The 17116-nt window shown below is 45.9% G+C and overlaps 1 protein-coding gene across 1 annotated transcript in view; it reads right to left on the bottom strand.

Moving 5' to 3' along the window:
* ABCC11 (ATP binding cassette subfamily C member 11) overlaps positions 1 to 17116 on the bottom strand; it is a 61791-nt gene that overhangs the window by 35179 nt on the left and 9496 nt on the right. The window contains exons 6-16 of the mRNA XM_028091245.2: positions 13739 to 13912; positions 12756 to 12903; positions 12445 to 12593; positions 11028 to 11135; positions 9683 to 9943; positions 8155 to 8226; positions 5682 to 5806; positions 3913 to 3985; positions 2051 to 2254; positions 661 to 798; positions 485 to 581 (exon numbers count right to left, since the gene is read on the bottom strand). Coding sequence (XP_027947046.2) covers positions 485 to 581; positions 661 to 798; positions 2051 to 2254; positions 3913 to 3985; positions 5682 to 5806; positions 8155 to 8226; positions 9683 to 9943; positions 11028 to 11135; positions 12445 to 12593; positions 12756 to 12903; positions 13739 to 13912 — 1549 coding nt within the window. The remainder of the gene's footprint in view (positions 1 to 484; positions 582 to 660; positions 799 to 2050; positions 2255 to 3912; positions 3986 to 5681; positions 5807 to 8154; positions 8227 to 9682; positions 9944 to 11027; positions 11136 to 12444; positions 12594 to 12755; positions 12904 to 13738; positions 13913 to 17116) is intronic.

Raw genomic sequence — 17116 nt, forward strand, 5'->3', positions numbered from 1 at the left:
TTCTGGATTAGCTTCTGGATTGGCCCAGAGCAGCATAAATTTAACTGTAAGGCATTTAGACATTCATGCATTACATGTTTGTTGAAAACAAAGGTATTAGAAATCAGAAATTAACTGGGCCCAATTAATTTCTGATTTCTAATACCTTTGTTTTCAACAAACATGTAATGCATGAATGTCTAAATGCCTTACAGTTAAATTTATGCTGCTCTGGGCCAATACTACCCACACCCTGCCTCTGCCTCTGCACACCCTCAGCTCTGCCTCCCATAGCATTCACCTGTAGGATCTCAGGCCTCCTGACCAGCACAGTCCTCACCCCACAGCCCTCCACTACATGGATCTATAACCTGTGTATGTGAGGTCTAGGATCCTAGACAGTGAGGGACATGGCCCCGTCTGGGGTCCAGGAGGAGATGCCAGGACCTCTGGAGGAGCCAGGCAGATTGGCAGATGTGCTCTCCCTTCTCCCCAGCACCATTACCAGCATTTTCATAGAGAGGCTCTTCCTGGCCAGTGGTCTGGGCCTGCCCTTGCACTTGAGGGTCTTCTGCTGGCTTTGCTGTGTCCTGCAGTTTGTCCTGGGGAGAAAGCACATGCCATGAATGCAGGGGGTGCTCCTCCCTTTGGGCAGTAAGGGTGCAGTGGGGTGGAAATTACCTGTGTGGTTCCTCCTCCATGCATCTTCTGGATGAGTTCGGCGTATCGCCCCTTTTTCTGTATTAATTCATCGTGAATTCCTTTTTCACAGATTTTCCCATCTTCTAAGAAAATGATCTGGTCACAAAATGCTAAATACTGAAGAGTCAGAAGAAATAAGGCCATCAGTAAGCATACAAAAAGATATTCAACTTCACCATTCAAAAGGAAAATGTAAATTTAAATCATAATAAAATGTTTTTTATATACCCACATTGGCAAAAATCTTAAAACACTGCTTAAGTCCAAGCACTGGTGATGACTGGAGGTATAGGGAACTCTCGTAAAAGGTAGGTGTTGTTATAGATTAGTGCAAATACTTGGGAAAACAACTTGATAATACTTAGTAAAATTAAATATTTAAGAATTATGAACCAACAACTGGACTCCTAAACCTCTACTCCACCAAACTCGCAAACGTGCAAAAAGACACATATAAAAAGATGTACACCGAAGCATTTTTTTTTTTTTTTTGTAAAAGTGAAAAATGGGAAACAACCTCGATGTCCATCCTAGGGGAATAAATTCTGGTATATTCAGATATTGGAATGCTATATCAGTGAGAATTAAATCAAGTTGCGTGTATCAACATGGAAGATCTCAAAAATATAATGCCGAGCAAAACAAGCAAATTACTGAAGGACATAGAAAGTAAACTGTCCATTATATAAAGCTTTAAAATACGCAGAAGGACACTTTATCATGTCTAGAGATTTATACACATGTTGTAAGGGTACGGAGACCTGCATGAGAATGACCAATAGCAAAGTGAGGGGACTCAGAATGCAATCTGAGAGGTGATCTGTGTTTCTGTCATGTGGGTGATAGACACATGGGTTTTCAGTAGATTATTTTATAAACTGTCTTTATGTCTGAAATATTTTGTACCCTTCCCAAAATAGGCCAAAATGGAAGGAGAGGGATAAATAATAAATACATCTTGAGGCCAAAACCAAGTATGGAAATACCTAGGGTAAAGGCATTATGAGACGCAGCCCCACCCGCACATGGTCACTGCACTTCATCAAAGAACATGAGACTTGGGAAATTCTTCTCTGAAAGATCTGTTTCCTTTTTCCATAACTTTAAAAGTAGGAGCCAACCCATAAAATCTTGAAGGAGACCTTCAAATCTGGTTTCAATTTTTACCAGCCACAGAAATCTTTTACCAGCCTGTCCTCTCCACGTGGAAAGCAGAAGAGATCCAGGTTTTTTACAATGCTCCTCAAATGTTGAGGTCTAGTCTGAGATGAAGGGGTAGCCACGGTGAGGTTGTTACGGAATCAATGGCAGAAATGTGAGGATCTATGTTAGCCATCAGTCGTGGCCAGAGCCCGGGAAGGGTAGTCACCTGCAGCTGGTGGGTCACCAGAATGACCGTCTTCCCCCTGAGCATCTTCTTAATGCACTCCTCAAAGATGTGCTTCCCTATAAGGGTGTCCACAGCAGACAGAGGGTCGTCTAGCAGATAGAGCTCGCGGTCAGAGTAGACGGCACGGGCCAGGCTGATCCTCTGCTTCTGCCCCCCAGAGAGGTTGAGGCCCCGCTCCCCGATCTGCAAACAGACAGCCAAAGGCACTGTGTCTAGAGGATGAGCCCAGTGAGGTGTGCTCAAACCAGCCAGGTGGCCAGATGTGACACACTGAACCCCCTCAGGGCACACTCCTAGACACCTCGTGATTGGGCACCCCTGGTATTTAAAAATTTTTTTTCAAAATTTGCTTAGTAGGGAATGAAAAACTGATTTTCAGTTAATTAAAATTTTATAACTCATAATTAGATGCAATGTTTCTAAACCCTTCAACATCTCAGGTGACATTTTAAAACTTTAGCAATTTAGTTAATAAAACAAATCATTCCTAAGAAAGAGCACCTCCTTACATCTTATTTGGGTTTTAAATTTCTGTTGACAGCAACCATCCACTTGCAGGACCGTCAGCCCTCGTTGCTGAAGACTGCACTGTGCACAGCCAAGTCCACAGGACAAGGCTACATTGGCCAGAAGGGGCTCTATCGTTGCTGTCATGGGAAGGACACTTTACACAACGCCTTATGTCAGGAGATACTAAGAGTCAGTAACAAGCAACCAGAATTACTGAACAGCATGTGCAGACTATCATGCCAGGCACCTGCTGGCTGGACTCTCCCTCAGTCAGCCCTGAGGATAAGGGCGCCAGGGGCTAAGTCCCAGTCCCTGCTCTACCATGAACTCTTGTGGTCTCTATAGAAAAGCAGCAGAGTCTAAAGAGCAGCAGGGAGACCTCTAGTCACTACCCTGCCTCTGGTTCAGCACCGTGTGCCCTTGGACAGGCTGCTTTGCCTGGAGCCAAGGCTTAATTTCACATTCAGTCCTCACTCAGCAGGTGCTTACTAGGTGCCTACTGTGCTCACATGATAAGCTAACACCCACTCCAGCTGAGCATGTTCACCCCACTTTGTATGTATCAACTCATCTAAACCTCAAGCTTGATGAGGTCCATATTCACTGATGCCATTCTACAGACCAGACCATCTTCTTTCTACTGAAGAGATAACCCTGAACAAGACAACTGAGCACTCTGCCGTCAAAGGTTTACAGACCCACCTTTAAAAGAAGGATAATAAGAGCACCGACCTCCTAGAATTACCTGAGGCTCACCTAAGACAATGCATTCAAGTTGCTACAGTAGTCTTTTGCATCTGGTAAGTGCTCAGCAGACTGAGACAACAGATAATACAACAATATTGCTTTTATCTTAGAAAGGTCTTGTGTAGATTAAAGGTGTCTACAGGTGTGAAAGATGATGAATTGTCAAGAAAGTGTGACTAGCGTTGCCCCTGGGAAGCCATGGTGGCTGTTCCCACTGGCAAAAGAAGAGCTGGCCAGAGAGGGCAGGGTGGGAGGTGGGAGAGGGGAGGAAATGGGGAGGGATGGGAGGTTTCTCATTTTCATTGGGTCTCCACTCCTCTTGCTCCAAAAGGAGGAGTTCGAGGTCGGCTCCCCATCCTTGTGGGGTAAGGTAGGCTCTTTGCCAACTCTCACTGTAAGATGAACCCCAGTTTCCTTCCTGGGGGGAGAAGGCTTTGAGGCAGCAGCTGCAGGGCCATGGGCTGCTTCGGGGAAACTGCCGGAGTCCCCCCTCTACCTACCCAGGGAGGCAGCCTGAGGATCCCAGAAAACCATTACAAAGGCACCATCACAATGGAGATGGGGGATGCTCGCCTCCCACTCACCTCGGTCATGTCTCCGAAGGGCAGAATTTCCAGGTCACTGTTCAGGGAGCAGCAGTGGAGCACCTGGAGATACCTGTGAAGGACAGATTGCTAAAGGGACAACTTGGCCCAGCCACAGACCCTCCAGCCTTCCCAAGCTGGGAAGGGGTAGGTCTTGCATTCTATGCTAAGAAATTTGGACTTGATCCTGAGTTTAACAGTAAAGCACGGGAGGCTTTTTGCATTTCCTTCTTCCCTTCATTTCTTTCCGTCTAATACACGCACTTAGTAAATATTTGAACAGAACAACAACAAAAAGACAGGGAAAAGCAAGTCTCTCTTGTCTTTGACTCTAAGTTGCTTTCCATGGAAGCAGCCACTATTACAGTTTCCTACGTATTCATTCAGAAATAACGTGGTTGCATATGTCTGTGTGTAGCATATATAGGTTTGTACTATTTTAATGGCACCATAATATTTTGTTATATGGCTGCACCATAAACTATTTAACCAGTGTCCCTGTGATGGACATTGGGGTTGTTTCTAGTCTTTTGCTACTATGAACAATGTGTAGTGTGAACACTCTTGTAGATGGGCCTTTGTGCCCATGGGTGATACCATCTATGCATTCATTACCTAGCAGTGCTAAGTCTAACAATTGGGGCATTTTTATTTTTGACCAAATACTTCCAAACTGCCCAATGAGTTCTATCAATGTGAAAGCAGAGCAATGACGGTGAGAGCTATGTTTTGGGATGACTACCCTAGAGGCGGGACCCAAGATGCAGGGGCAGAGCAGGAGAAGACTGGAGACAGGGAGCCAAAGGCAGGGGCAGTGGGAACAGTTCAAGCAAGAGATCACAGGCAAGGACTGGCAGTGGAGATGGAGAAGAAGAAAGACAAGACCTATTTAGGGGATAGAGTTGTCCAAGGTGGGTGACCAATTAGACGTGAAGTATCAGAGGAGGAGGCATCAGGCTCCTTGGGATACCCAGCTCAGTGATGCCATTAAACTGAGTTGGGCAACTTGGGAAGAGAAGCAGGCAAGATGGGGGTTGGGCGAGCAGGGTGCCCCTGAGCTGGTGTTGCACCTGACGTTGCGGAGCCCACAGGACAGCCAGCTGGAGATCTCACACCCCTACATGCCCCTCAGTGTAGCTACTGGGGGCAGATTGCAACATCAAGCAAACAGTGAAAGGAGGCCAGGGTCCACCAGACTTGGAAGCACAACTGTAGCATTCAGAGAAGCTTTGAACCATTGAACAGACTTCCAAGCGCGTGTCTCAAGCAGGTTAGCCTTGGACTCTGGGAGGGAGAGGCCACGAAGGGCAAGGATGGTGGTGGGCGGCCCACCAGACCATGAATCCAAACTGTTTTCTTCTACATCACATGACCTCATCACCCTTTTGACTTAGAGGTGGGGAATTAATTAATACAAACGAAGTTTTAAAGTAATGTTTTTAGAGGGGGAGGGTTATTTTGACTCACAGAGTATAACAGCTACACATGAAGTTTCTGATAACAACTGGGTTCGAATCGTGATTCTAGCATATCCTCCAAGCTCTGTGACTCTAGGCAAATTATTTAACCTCTTGGGGCCCCAGATGACTCATCTAGAAAATGGATATGATAATAATCTCTCTTTGACAGTGTGGAGGACATACGTTGATGCATATAAGTGAGCTCACAGCAAGGGTTAGCAGCTGTCCAATTACTATTAGCCGCAGGGGATCCCTCCCCCAACCAGCCCCATGCACCTGTGTCCCTCCTGGACCCTCCCAGAAACTTACCAGGCCTTGTCATACTGATCTCCCATGAGGATGTTATCCCTGATGCTACCCCCGATGATCCAGGCCTGCTGGGGGACATAAGCCAGGCTTCCGTGCACCCCCACCGAGCCCTCCAGCAAGTGCATCTGCAGCAGAGTGAGTCCAGCCTCAGGACCAGGCAGAACAGGGGAGGACCCTGCCTGGCTCAGCAGCTGCAGGGCCCAAGGCCCCACTGCCCTCCAGGTTCCTGGGGGCTCTCTTATGTAAATGGCACTTTTAACATGGTCCTGCCAGGCCCACCAGTGAGTCTGAGGGAAGGTCCTGGGAACATGGGGCAGCAGCCAGAGCTAAGCCAGTCCAGTTCCTGCTATGACTTGAATCCAAGGTCTGCACTGAAGAAACCCCATACTTTTTTTTCTGTTATTTCCCCAGCCCCATTCTCTAGCAAGTGGTGCGTCCATGCTCTTCACGGTGAGACAGAAAGTTCCAGGTCATCTCTGACTACCCCTGAATATCAACAGATTTATTACCAATGTTTTTAGGTGTGATAATGTCATTGTGCACAGATGGGAAAATGTTCTTATTTGGGGGACATCATGATGAAATAGTAAGTGGGAAAGTCTCATAACCTCTGTAATTTAAAATAGTTTTACAAAGGCACCTGCGTGGCTCAGATGGTTGTGTCTGCCTTCGGCTTAGGTCATGATCCTAGGGACCTAGGATCAAGCTGGGAGCCTGCTTCTCCCTCTCTCCCTGTGGGCTCGCTCTCTCTCTCTCTCAAATAAATAAATAAAATCTTTTAAAAAATAGTTCTACGAAATTTGTTTCTACATAGATGTGGCAAAAATGCAGATGCTATCAACTGTTGAATCTAGAGGTAGGTATAAGGCTCTTTAGTGTCTTCTCACTTTTCTGTTTGATAAATTTTAAATTTATCACACAATTTAAAAAAAAGGCCATAACCCCCGTCCCTACCACCCCAGCATTAGACCTCATCATCCTGTGCCCCTCCCTCTTTATGATTCTATGTTCCTACTCCTGATTTGGAGGCAGGCTTTAATTAACAAGAACAAAACCTTAAAATGACATCTTTTTGTTTTTCCTTTATTAGATGGACAGTGACTGGTTTATTTCAAGAGGAAACTGAGAAACTACTAGTCACAAGCAAAGGTGGCCTTGGATGGAGGCTACCAGGAAATGCTGCTAGGGGGAAAAGCAAAGCTCTGACACCATGTGGACCTGGGTTTCAACCCTGGTTCCCCCTTCGCCTGCCATGTGACCTTGGGCAAGACACCTCTCTGAACCTCATCTGCTCACCCATAAACTGGCCATAATGTCTGTGCCTTCCTCATGTGGTTGTTTTCAGGTTGAAGGAAAAAAAATGGGACGCTCTTAGCACCAGGCCTGGCATGTAAGTACTATTCAAATTATGTTTACTATTTTTTTAAAAGTTGAATCTTATCTTCCCCATTGCCAAGATGTTGGGGCAAGGCCATCATATGTGGAGCATGAAGAAGTGAGCTGTCGGGAGAGAGTTCTATGGACAATACGACTACATTCCAAGGAGATGATAAGTTTGGCTATAATATTTGGGAGAAGGAGTTGAGGGAGGAGCTGGATAAAGGAAGAACCTTCTTGTTCTCCCAACAACGTGGGAGGGAGGGATGATGGGCAGAGAAAGGAGGGGGCAGAGAGAGAAGCCCAGGACTGGGAAAGGCTGGGGCTGAGTGGGGAAGTGCTGGTGAGAACCCCCTGGGGGAGGTGGCCATAAATGCACACCAGGTGTTGTGGCTGTTGTAAGGTGTTGTTCAGTGAAAGTTGTGCAATATGACCTCAGTTGTTTGGGGGGAACAAGTTGGGGCTTTTTGGAAACTAGAGAAAGGGTGGGCTGAGCCACATGTCTGCCTGCTACAGACCAAGCAGACCTCAAGAATATCCACCGACAGTGGAATTGAACAGTTCAGATCTCAAGGGCAGGGGCACCCGGCAGACATGTAAATTCTACAGCTGGAGTGCGAGTAAGACTGTCCCATCCCACTTGGGAAGGCCTCCTATCCCCCAACCCTCCTTCCTTCCTCCTCCTTTCTCCCGCCACATCGCACTCCTGATGCTGTCTCACAAGGGACACATGTCCCATTCTGAGTTGGGGTTTCATGAAATGATTTTTATCATCACATTAAAAGTTGAGACACACTGTATCATCACCCTGAGAGCTGGTTGATTACAAACAGGGTGAGGAGAGCACAGAGAACAGGTGAAGGCAGACCTCCAGGGGATCTAAGATGTCTCACTCCTGGCTGGAGGATGAGAAGGAGATATATTTATAACACACCTCCCCCTCGATGCATGCCCAACTGCTCTCAATTTATAAAAAGTGTATTGGGTCAGACCCCATTGAGCAAGAAAGCGATGGTGTGGCTGACCGGGGGAACTCAAGCTTGGGAGTCCCTGGACCGCCCATGGGTGCGCATGCATGCGGTCACAAGTCACTTACCTCCCCCAGGATGGCGGACAGCAGGCTGCTTTTGCCGCTTCCGGTGTTGCCACAGACCCCCAACATGGTCCCCTGCAAAGCCAAGGAGGACAGAGTGGCATTGGGACAGCACAAACCCTCCTCCTCACTCAGGGTGGGTTTGTTGTTTGAACACAAAAGGACAAACAGAAAACAAATAACCACACCCACCCCAAGGCCCCTCAGACTAGCAAAGCTCATTGCCACCAAGGAAGGAAGTTACACGGAGGCGGTAGAGAGGAATTCATGGATAGGTGGTATTGTTGGGCAAGAAACCCGAATTCCAGATCTGCACCTATTCTACCCTATGATCCTGGGCAAGTCACTTAGCCTCTCCGTGCCTCGGTTTCTTCATGTGTAAAATGGGGACAGTGAAGCCAGCCTCACAGAATTCAAGCATACGTTCACTCATTTATGCATTCACACCTCCCTCAAATAGTGTTTGAGTTTCTCCCACCGTACCAAGTACTGAAGAAAAGAATTCTCATGCTACATTTTAGTGAGGAGACATAAACCATGAAATAAATAAATAATATCAGATGATGATAAATGATTTAAGTAAAATGAATTGGCTACCATGAACCAAAGCAATTTTAGATGGGTTGGCCAGCAAAGGCTTCTTAAAGCAGTTGTCATTGCAGCTGAGACCTGAATGACAAGAAAGAGCCAGACACAGGAAGATCTGGTCGTTCCAGGCTGTGGGAGCAAGCGGGTTGGCTGCCAAAGTGCTACAAGAGGGCTAGTGTAGCTGGTGTGGAGGGAAGGAGTAAGAGCTGTGGGCAGGGTGCTTGGGGGATACCTGGGCTGTATCTTAAGTGCAGCAGGAGGTCCCTGAAGGGGTTCAAGCAAGAGGGTGACTTGAATTGGTTTATGGTTTAGAAAGAGCCCTCTGTCTACCGCATGGTAATGGATGGTAAGAAGGCAAAAGTGGAAACAGAAGGACTGATGAGGAGGCTCCTAGAGGAGCTGGAACAGCACAATGGTGGCTGGGGCTAGGGCAGCGGTTTGGGGGGATGGTTGGTGAGAGGCGGCTGGATTCAGGAGAGAGCTGACAAACGTCACCAATGGACTGCATTGGTGGGAGGGGAGGAATGCAATCAAGTTTGACTTGAAAGTTCAGAGGTGAAATTTGGACAAGAAGGGAAGCTTGCCCTTGCAAACGTTAGTCAGAGAAGAAGCCAGATGAAGTGAGTTCACAGAACAACCAAATTGGCACATACTAGCAACTTAATAAATGTTAGTCTCCTTCCCCTTCTCTCGCAGCATATAGCATACTAGTCTGGGTCTTGTTACTCCAAAAAAAAAAAAAAAAAAAATTCCGGATGATCAGTTGATTCTCACTGAAGTATGAAAGATTTCCTGTGCTTGCCCTCTGTGAACAATTTGTATTTAAAAGAGGGATTTAGAGACGGCAGTTTTTAGCCAAGGAAATGGTGAAGTGTAGGAAGCTTGAGCCTTGGGCCCCGAAAGTCTGGCAGTCAGCCTGCCAGCATGGCCTGGATAATGTTACCTTTGACACCACCAGGTTTAACTTGTGCAACTCTGGGGCTAGGCTGTCCCTTGTGTCCTCTGGCCCAAGGGCTCCTGGAGCTGGCTGAGCCCTGGCCATCCCCTTGGGAGCATGCCCATTCTTCTCCAGCTCCACGGCCCCATTGACAGTCCCAGGGCAGGTCTGTTGCCATGACAAGGTGGCCTCCTCCAAAACCACTGCTTTGCTGTGATCTTTCAGTGCCTGGACATACAAAACAGGGCTCTCCTGGAGGAAAAATTTCTGCACAAAGAGAAAGGAGGAAGGAGGAATTCAGTTCTTTAGTTTAATAGGAATGTGTGACCATTTTGCTGGCCTGCCAATCAGTCTGGTTTATAAACTCCTAATAAACAGTAAAAGCCAGAAGAACCGCCACTAGTTCAGAAGGAGCCAGGTTCTGCTGGTGGGAATTCTAGATCAGGGTTTTCCAACTTTTGGACCACTGGGCCACTCTTTGATATCAGCATACTGCCCACTCTGTTCTTTCCTGTTTCATTTTACATGGGTGACAACACTGTGGAATCATCAGATAGATGTGCCACTTTTCTAATTAAATTTCATTTATAACTATTCAAAGTAAAAAGGTCTGTCCATGTAGCACCTGGTGGGAAACTGTTGGGGGCCATACATTTCAACGTGTGACCATGAGCCGGTCACTCCTCTTTGTGTCTCCTCCTCCCTGACGGGGAAACGTGTGTGAGTGCTAGCATTAAAAGAGGGGGGTAGGAAGTATGATCCCACTGCTGTCAAATTAGAGGCACACGTCTCTCCCTGGAGATTTGCTTAGAAAGAGATCTAGAAAGATACTTCTTGACATTTTGGACAGTGGTTTCATCTCTAGGTAGTGGATGTTCAGTGGTGGTCTGCAGCAAACTGGATCTCGCTGCCTCATCTAACAGGGCAACTATCCCCTCAGCTCCAGCTGTTTGTAGCCACAGCAAAATGTGGGTCTGATATTCCTAGATCTTCTGATTATTCAGAAAAATCCAGAAATCTGATTTTTATGTAGAATTTCCAGGTTTTTAAATGCAAGCAACAAATATGATTTTTTTTTTTTTTAAGCAAAACCATCATGGTAACCCTATACAAACCTGGACAGGGTCTGTAGACCTCCTGTCTGAGACCTGGTTTGTATAGACTATCCTAAGACCTCCCCAGGGCCTGATTAATCTGTCTTCCCAGCCCCCACCCCAGCCTGGGTACAGGACGTCACTGAGTTAGCCAATCTGCCTTGCCCTGGGGTCACCTTCAGGAGGAACATCTCGGTGGCTGAAGGCAAATGAACACCCAAACAGAGAGCCATGTAAACAGTCCTCTGACCACTTACCTTAAACCTCTCTGCCGCAGACTTGGAAATCGTGAGGCCCTTTACTGCAAAGGGCACAAAGAACACACACAGCCGCATGGGAATCAAGGTGGCCACCACAGTGAAGGCCTGGGCAAAGAGAGGAGGAGATGGTGAGGGCCATCCCTTGAGGCCCCCTATCCCACAGAGCCAGACCCTGCAGCTTCCAATAGGCTGGTCTGTCCCGTGGCAGGGACAGAGCCAGTATTTTGGGGAGACTGGAAAGAGTGGGGAAAGAGCAATCGTCTTAATGTCTTCATGTCTGTAGGCCTGTCTCCTGTTGTAGCTTAGCGACTGGGAGATTCTGCAACTTTGGCCAGGGCCCCTCCCTCAACAAGCTGAGTTTTCCCACTTGCATAGTGTCAAAATCATCAAGTGGGTACAGGAATAAAGTCCAGGGAAACACTGAGAAAGTACATATGAGAGAGCTTGTTTACTGCTAACAGAGCTTGATACTCTTATTGCTGTTATGATCGTATTCAGTTTTCCTTGCCTTAGATGTTCTACTCTTTTCTAATATTCCAAATGTCCCTGGACTTCAAGCCTAATCCATGCCTCACTCTCTCCTGGAGACTTTTCCTGACTGCAGCAGACCACCTACGGCTCTCAGGATCTCAGAATGTGACCTAAAGTACCTTGGGGACTTTCCAATCCACACCCCACCTCCACTCCCTTCTTCATCCTTCACTGTGTGAGTGTCGTGTGACCCTGAACTCCTGCTGAGAGTCTCTCCTATAAAAGCCCCTGCGTCCACCCTCAAGCCTTCAGGGGGCTTCTCTGGTGCGTGCCTGGATCAAGTAGAAGTGCCTGCTGTATGGAACACAAACAAACCCTTGGCAGGCTCTCCAATGCTCCCCGCCCCCCTCTTGCTTTGGGTGCAGTGTCCTTTCCCAAGCCCTATCTGGATTCCAACTTCTCCCAAAGCAGCCCCCTGGCTTTTCTCCTCAGAAAACTGGGATTCTACCCCTAAAAGGCAGCTGCAGCTTTGCTGGGCCAGGGTCAGACCACAAAGAGAAGACAAAAGAAGCTCTAGCTTTTTATTTAAGGTGTATTTTCAGGGCCCTATTTTGGGTTCGAACAAACTCCTTAATTTAGGATTCTCAACCTCAAGGCATGTATCAGAATCATCAGGGTTTTAACTACACATTTCACCTCCCCTGTATCCCCAGATAACTTTGTCATCCCTCCCTCCCATAGTTGCTATACAAGGGATGTCAGTTTTTCAGACAGATTGAGATGGAAGAAAGTTTGAGCATCCTAAAAGTCTGGAAAATCAAAATCAACATCTATTATCCATTTGCAAAACCTTCAGATCTTTGAGGGACATGATCTAGGAAAACACACAAAAGAAAAACTCCCTATCAATATGAGGGGAAAACAAAGCACCCCAAGCACTTACCCCTGAAACCGTGAGTTTCCGTTGTAAAGCTGTGTGGATGAGGAACATCACCGTTGTGGTCAATGTGGGGGCTATAAACACGGAGGCAGTGGTCAGGCTCTGGATGATCCCAGACTTTTCCAATAGTTTCTTTTCCTTTCTTCTGAGGTCTGACAGATAAAAAGCAAAGGCACTGAAATTAACCCTAAGAATATTCTCCAAAGAGCACCAAACAACTCCCAGAGCATGAAAGAACAACCCAAAGGGTGAGTGAGAGGCTTGGCCCACCGTGACATCCCAAGGCGCTGAGCAGAAAACCAGATTTTCTGTACCTTTAATTATTTTTTCAAATGGTTTCTCCCATGCATACATTTTAATCAGCTTAATGCAGGTGAGAACTTCACTGGTCACACGGATGCGCTGGTCACTGATCTCAGAGGTGTGTTTGTATATCTTAACAATCCTTTTGATCAGGAACACCTGCAATCAGGATGCAGCAACAGCTTCTTTTGACAAGGGCAGGAGAGTTCACCCAGGCATAAGTATGGCAACTAGGAGTATGTTCAAAGGTAAAATGCAGATGTGGACTGAATACCTGGATTTAATCCTGCCCTGTTGGAATCCATTGTGATTCTAAATTCTAGGGTCCTGCTGAAGACTTTCCAACAGAAACCTCTCCATCATGCCTTAGAGCACCTGTCTCATACATCCTGGGGGTGTTTCTCTCCTGTGTCCCAAGCCAGGCTAGCTAAACAGAAATATGACTCCTCTGCCTTTGGGAACCCTAATCCCACCAACAGTTACAATCACCTTTTGATCAGAATACCTGTGCTGAGGGAGGAAAACCCTTGATTTCAATAATTCAGAGCACACATAATCCAAGAGTCACTTCCTGTTTTGCCCAATTTTATTTCACCTGAATCTTTGTCAGCAAATTTGCTTCCCTTCCCCCCTTATACTGTGCTCAGCCAAATGTTAAATGCTATCTGGGCTATTACATTAGCACATTCTGGGTAGAAGAGAAGGAACAAAAACCTTACATAGAGGACATCTACTAATGAAAGTCTGTGAAGCAGAGGGTCCCTCACGGAAATCTATGAGATGGACTTTCGCACATCATATTCACCTCTTATTTCTTTGGCCAATGTTGTGGCCAGAGAATAGCTTGAGGCAGAAATGGAAGCTGAAACTTAACCACAGTAGAATCAACAGTCAACAGGAGTCAATATTTCCACTCAGAAGTACCCCAGATTCCAGAGCCCTGGGAGTTGTGGGGAATATCCAACATCCAACGGGTGGCAAAGAAAGACATTACCTCCACTGGTAAAATCAGGAGGTAGCAAAGAGTGGTGGAGAGCACAGTGGGTCCAAGAATGAGGTAGGAGGTGACAGTGCAGGCAATCAGCAATGAACAGATGATCCAGATCAGGGGGCCGTAGTACATCCCTTCAAATAGGTAGTTTACATCACTGGCGAAGAAGCTGATGGCCTGTAAGACAGCAAAGCCCCACAGGTATCACCTCTTCAGGTACCTAGAAGGGGCTACACGTGCCGGGGATGTGAAGGCTTGGGAGGCACGGTGGTAGAGACAAAAATACCAAGCTCTCCTCTTAATCTCTGTGACCCTGGGCCCATTACTATGCCACTCTGAGCCTCCGCTTCTTCACCTGTGAAGCTGGAATAATTATACCCACTTTATATGGTTGTTGTGAGGATGTCAATGAAATATAAAGTATCTGCACACGGGCTGTGCTCAATAAAAGTTATATTTTACTGTACTATTGCTACTACTTCTCATATCCAGATTCCCCAGAGAGTTACTTCTAGTCTCCTACCTTATTCTATCCTATTCATTCTACTATTACTACTACCATTAGTGGCTGAAATTTTTTAGGCAGGAGCTAAATCTTTTTATCCTTCTTTTTCTATCTTGCTATAGACTCTTCTGTCCACTGCCCTGCTCCCTAACACATACTGCCCATTTCCATGTTACATAAAAGCTGACGCTGCAAATCAAGAAATATTCAAATCATGAATGTCTTTTAGAATGACCAGTCTGAATGCCTTAAGAAGTGATTTCCTTTCCACTTTAAACTAATCTCCTTCTAGTTCCCAGGATGGGCCCCAGGCTGAATCTTTACAAAAATCTGAAGTGTATGAGGGATCCTAGCTTGGTACAGCCACTTCAGAAGGGAGTTGAACAGTATCCTTAAAAGTTAACAATAGCACAAACCCCATGACTTGGCTATTTCATTTCTCTGTTGAGAAACATTCACACACACGAGAGGAAGCACATACAAGGACATTTATTGCAGCTGTGCTTATTAGCAGCAAAACCCTGGAAACATTCTAAATGTCCATTGGTAGGGAAAGGTTAAAGCATCCACCCAAGGAGTATTAGATAATATTGGGTCCTGGAGCAACCTGTCAGAGTTCATGTCCCAGACCGGTCATGTACTAGCTGTAGAATCTCTGTGCCTTGGTTGCCTTTATCAGTAAAGTGGGGATAATAATACAACCTATTCCATAGCATTGATGAGATAACGCATATAAAACACTTAATTTTGCCACACTGAAAATGCTCTAAGGTGGGTGGGGGGACATGGATAAAGGTGGTCAAAAGGTAAAAATGTTTAGCTATAAGATAAGTAAGTATTGTGACCATAGTTAATATTGTATTGTGTATCTTTAAGTTCCTAAGACAGTAGATCTTAAAAGTTCTCATTGCAGGCAAAAAATTATAACTCTGTAAGGTGATGAATGGTAACTAAACTCTTGGTAGTGATTATTTTGCAACACAGATTAAATCATTACCTTGTATACCTTGGACTAATACAACATTATCTGTTAATTATATCTCAGTAGAAATGGGAGGGGGGAAGGAAATGCTACAATTATAAGTAAGTGTCCTTGAAAAGGAACAAGGAAGATCTGCAGAAAACTAAAATGTAGTATCATCTATGTAAAAACACAGGCGCAAGATACAATATGTTTTCTATGGGTAACTTGCATGTGTACCTAAACATACTTTAAAAAGTCTAGAAGAACACAAGCCAAAGTGATAGCGGTGGTCACCTCCAGGCATTAGGGAAGTGACGGGGTCTGGGGAGTCATCTATTCTACTTTATTTTGTTTCCGAGAACATATGCAGGTGTTTTTTTAATTAATTTTAAAAATAAAATTTATGGAGGCAATAGGACTCCTCATGTGAGCAGCTACTTCCAAGTGGGCCATTCTGTCTTATGTTCAGGAGGCTGTTTGGGGGAAATTGGCCTTGCACGCAGCAGGGGCTCAGGACAGAGACACAGGAAAAGGAACCAGGGCAGGCCTCAGTGCAGAAAGTCTCTTTGGCAAGGCAGGTAAGTGCACTGGTTCAGAGCCTGGACCCTGCAGCCAGGCTCTGCTGCTTTCCAATCCCATGACCTTGTATACGGTTCCTACTCCTTCCATGCCTCAGTTTCTACCTCTGTGACCACAGGAACAATAACAGAAACTACCTCATAAGAGGGTTGTCAGAAGACTGACTGAGCTAACGAGGTGAAGTCTTGGGGACAATGTCCAGCTCAGTGGAAGTTAATAATTACTATGATGACTCTCCTAAGATAAACAGGGGGAAGGGCTGCCACAGATCTCAACTTCAGTCAAAGGCAGGATGACAGGGAGTCCCCATGCTCAAGGCCTAAGAGAAATCAGCAATACAATTTAACACTTCTGAACCACTGTCCCTTTTCTATGTGTTTTATATGTACTAACTCATTTAATCCTATGAGACAACAATCCTGTAAGGCTGGTCTTATTATTCCACAGCTTCAGAGAGACTGAACAAGTTGCCTCAGGTTACAGGACTAATAAAATGGTGAAGAATAAGGGTAATGATGATAACAAATATCTTATGTTGGCTACCAGTTGAATTTAGAGAAAGCTTCCACTTGATGGAAGTGCTTAATTTAGCAGACGTTTTTTCAGCCATCTGTCCTGTGTAATTCAAATGTCGGCATTTTGAGGGATAGAGTGGTGAATCTGAAAGGATTTGTGTCTTTGAAGGGGGCTCATGTTAGTGGGACAGCCAGATTTGCGCTTGGTGGGGACTGGGAGTGGACGGTGGGGTTTGGCGATATTGTCATGAAGGAGAGGACATCCATGAAGGAAGAATGGGATTATAAAAGGGCAGAGCATGGGAGTGATGCGAGCAACATTGCCAGGAGGTGGAAAGGCCTGGTGACTGAAGGTTAGCCTAGCCTGGCTGAAGGGACGAAGCCAACCTAGGGCTGGAGGAGGGGAGATGGGAGGAGGCAAGGTTGGACAGCTGCTGATGCCAGATCACTAAGGGGTCTAGCTTGAGGGTAAGGGGTCAGAGCAGTGCTGCCTTTTCCAAAAATTTAAATGTCTGTTTCAGTATAAAAGTCATTCATGCTCCTCAAGGCAACTGGTAAGCAATAGAAGAATAGGGAACGTGAAATTAAATGTACAAAATTCCAATACTCCCATGACCCTGGGTCATAAGTTGGAGCATCTTTTTCCAATCTCTGTCAACATTTGTCTGTTTGTGTTATGTTGCAGGAGGAGCAAGAGCAGGGAACTGATACCCCAAGAACAATCACCAAGCAGCTCTAAGGACTCCTCTTTTGCAGATAAGAATTAACCCTCAGAGAGGTGATCTACGATTGCTTTTCCCTTGACTTCCCTGAGCTAT

Source organism: Eumetopias jubatus, unplaced genomic scaffold (assembly GCF_037043125.1).
Source record: "Eumetopias jubatus isolate StellerSeaLion01/CBP00866 unplaced genomic scaffold, mEumJub1_p1.0 scaffold_10, whole genome shotgun sequence".
NCBI lineage: Eukaryota > Metazoa > Chordata > Mammalia > Carnivora > Otariidae > Eumetopias > Eumetopias jubatus.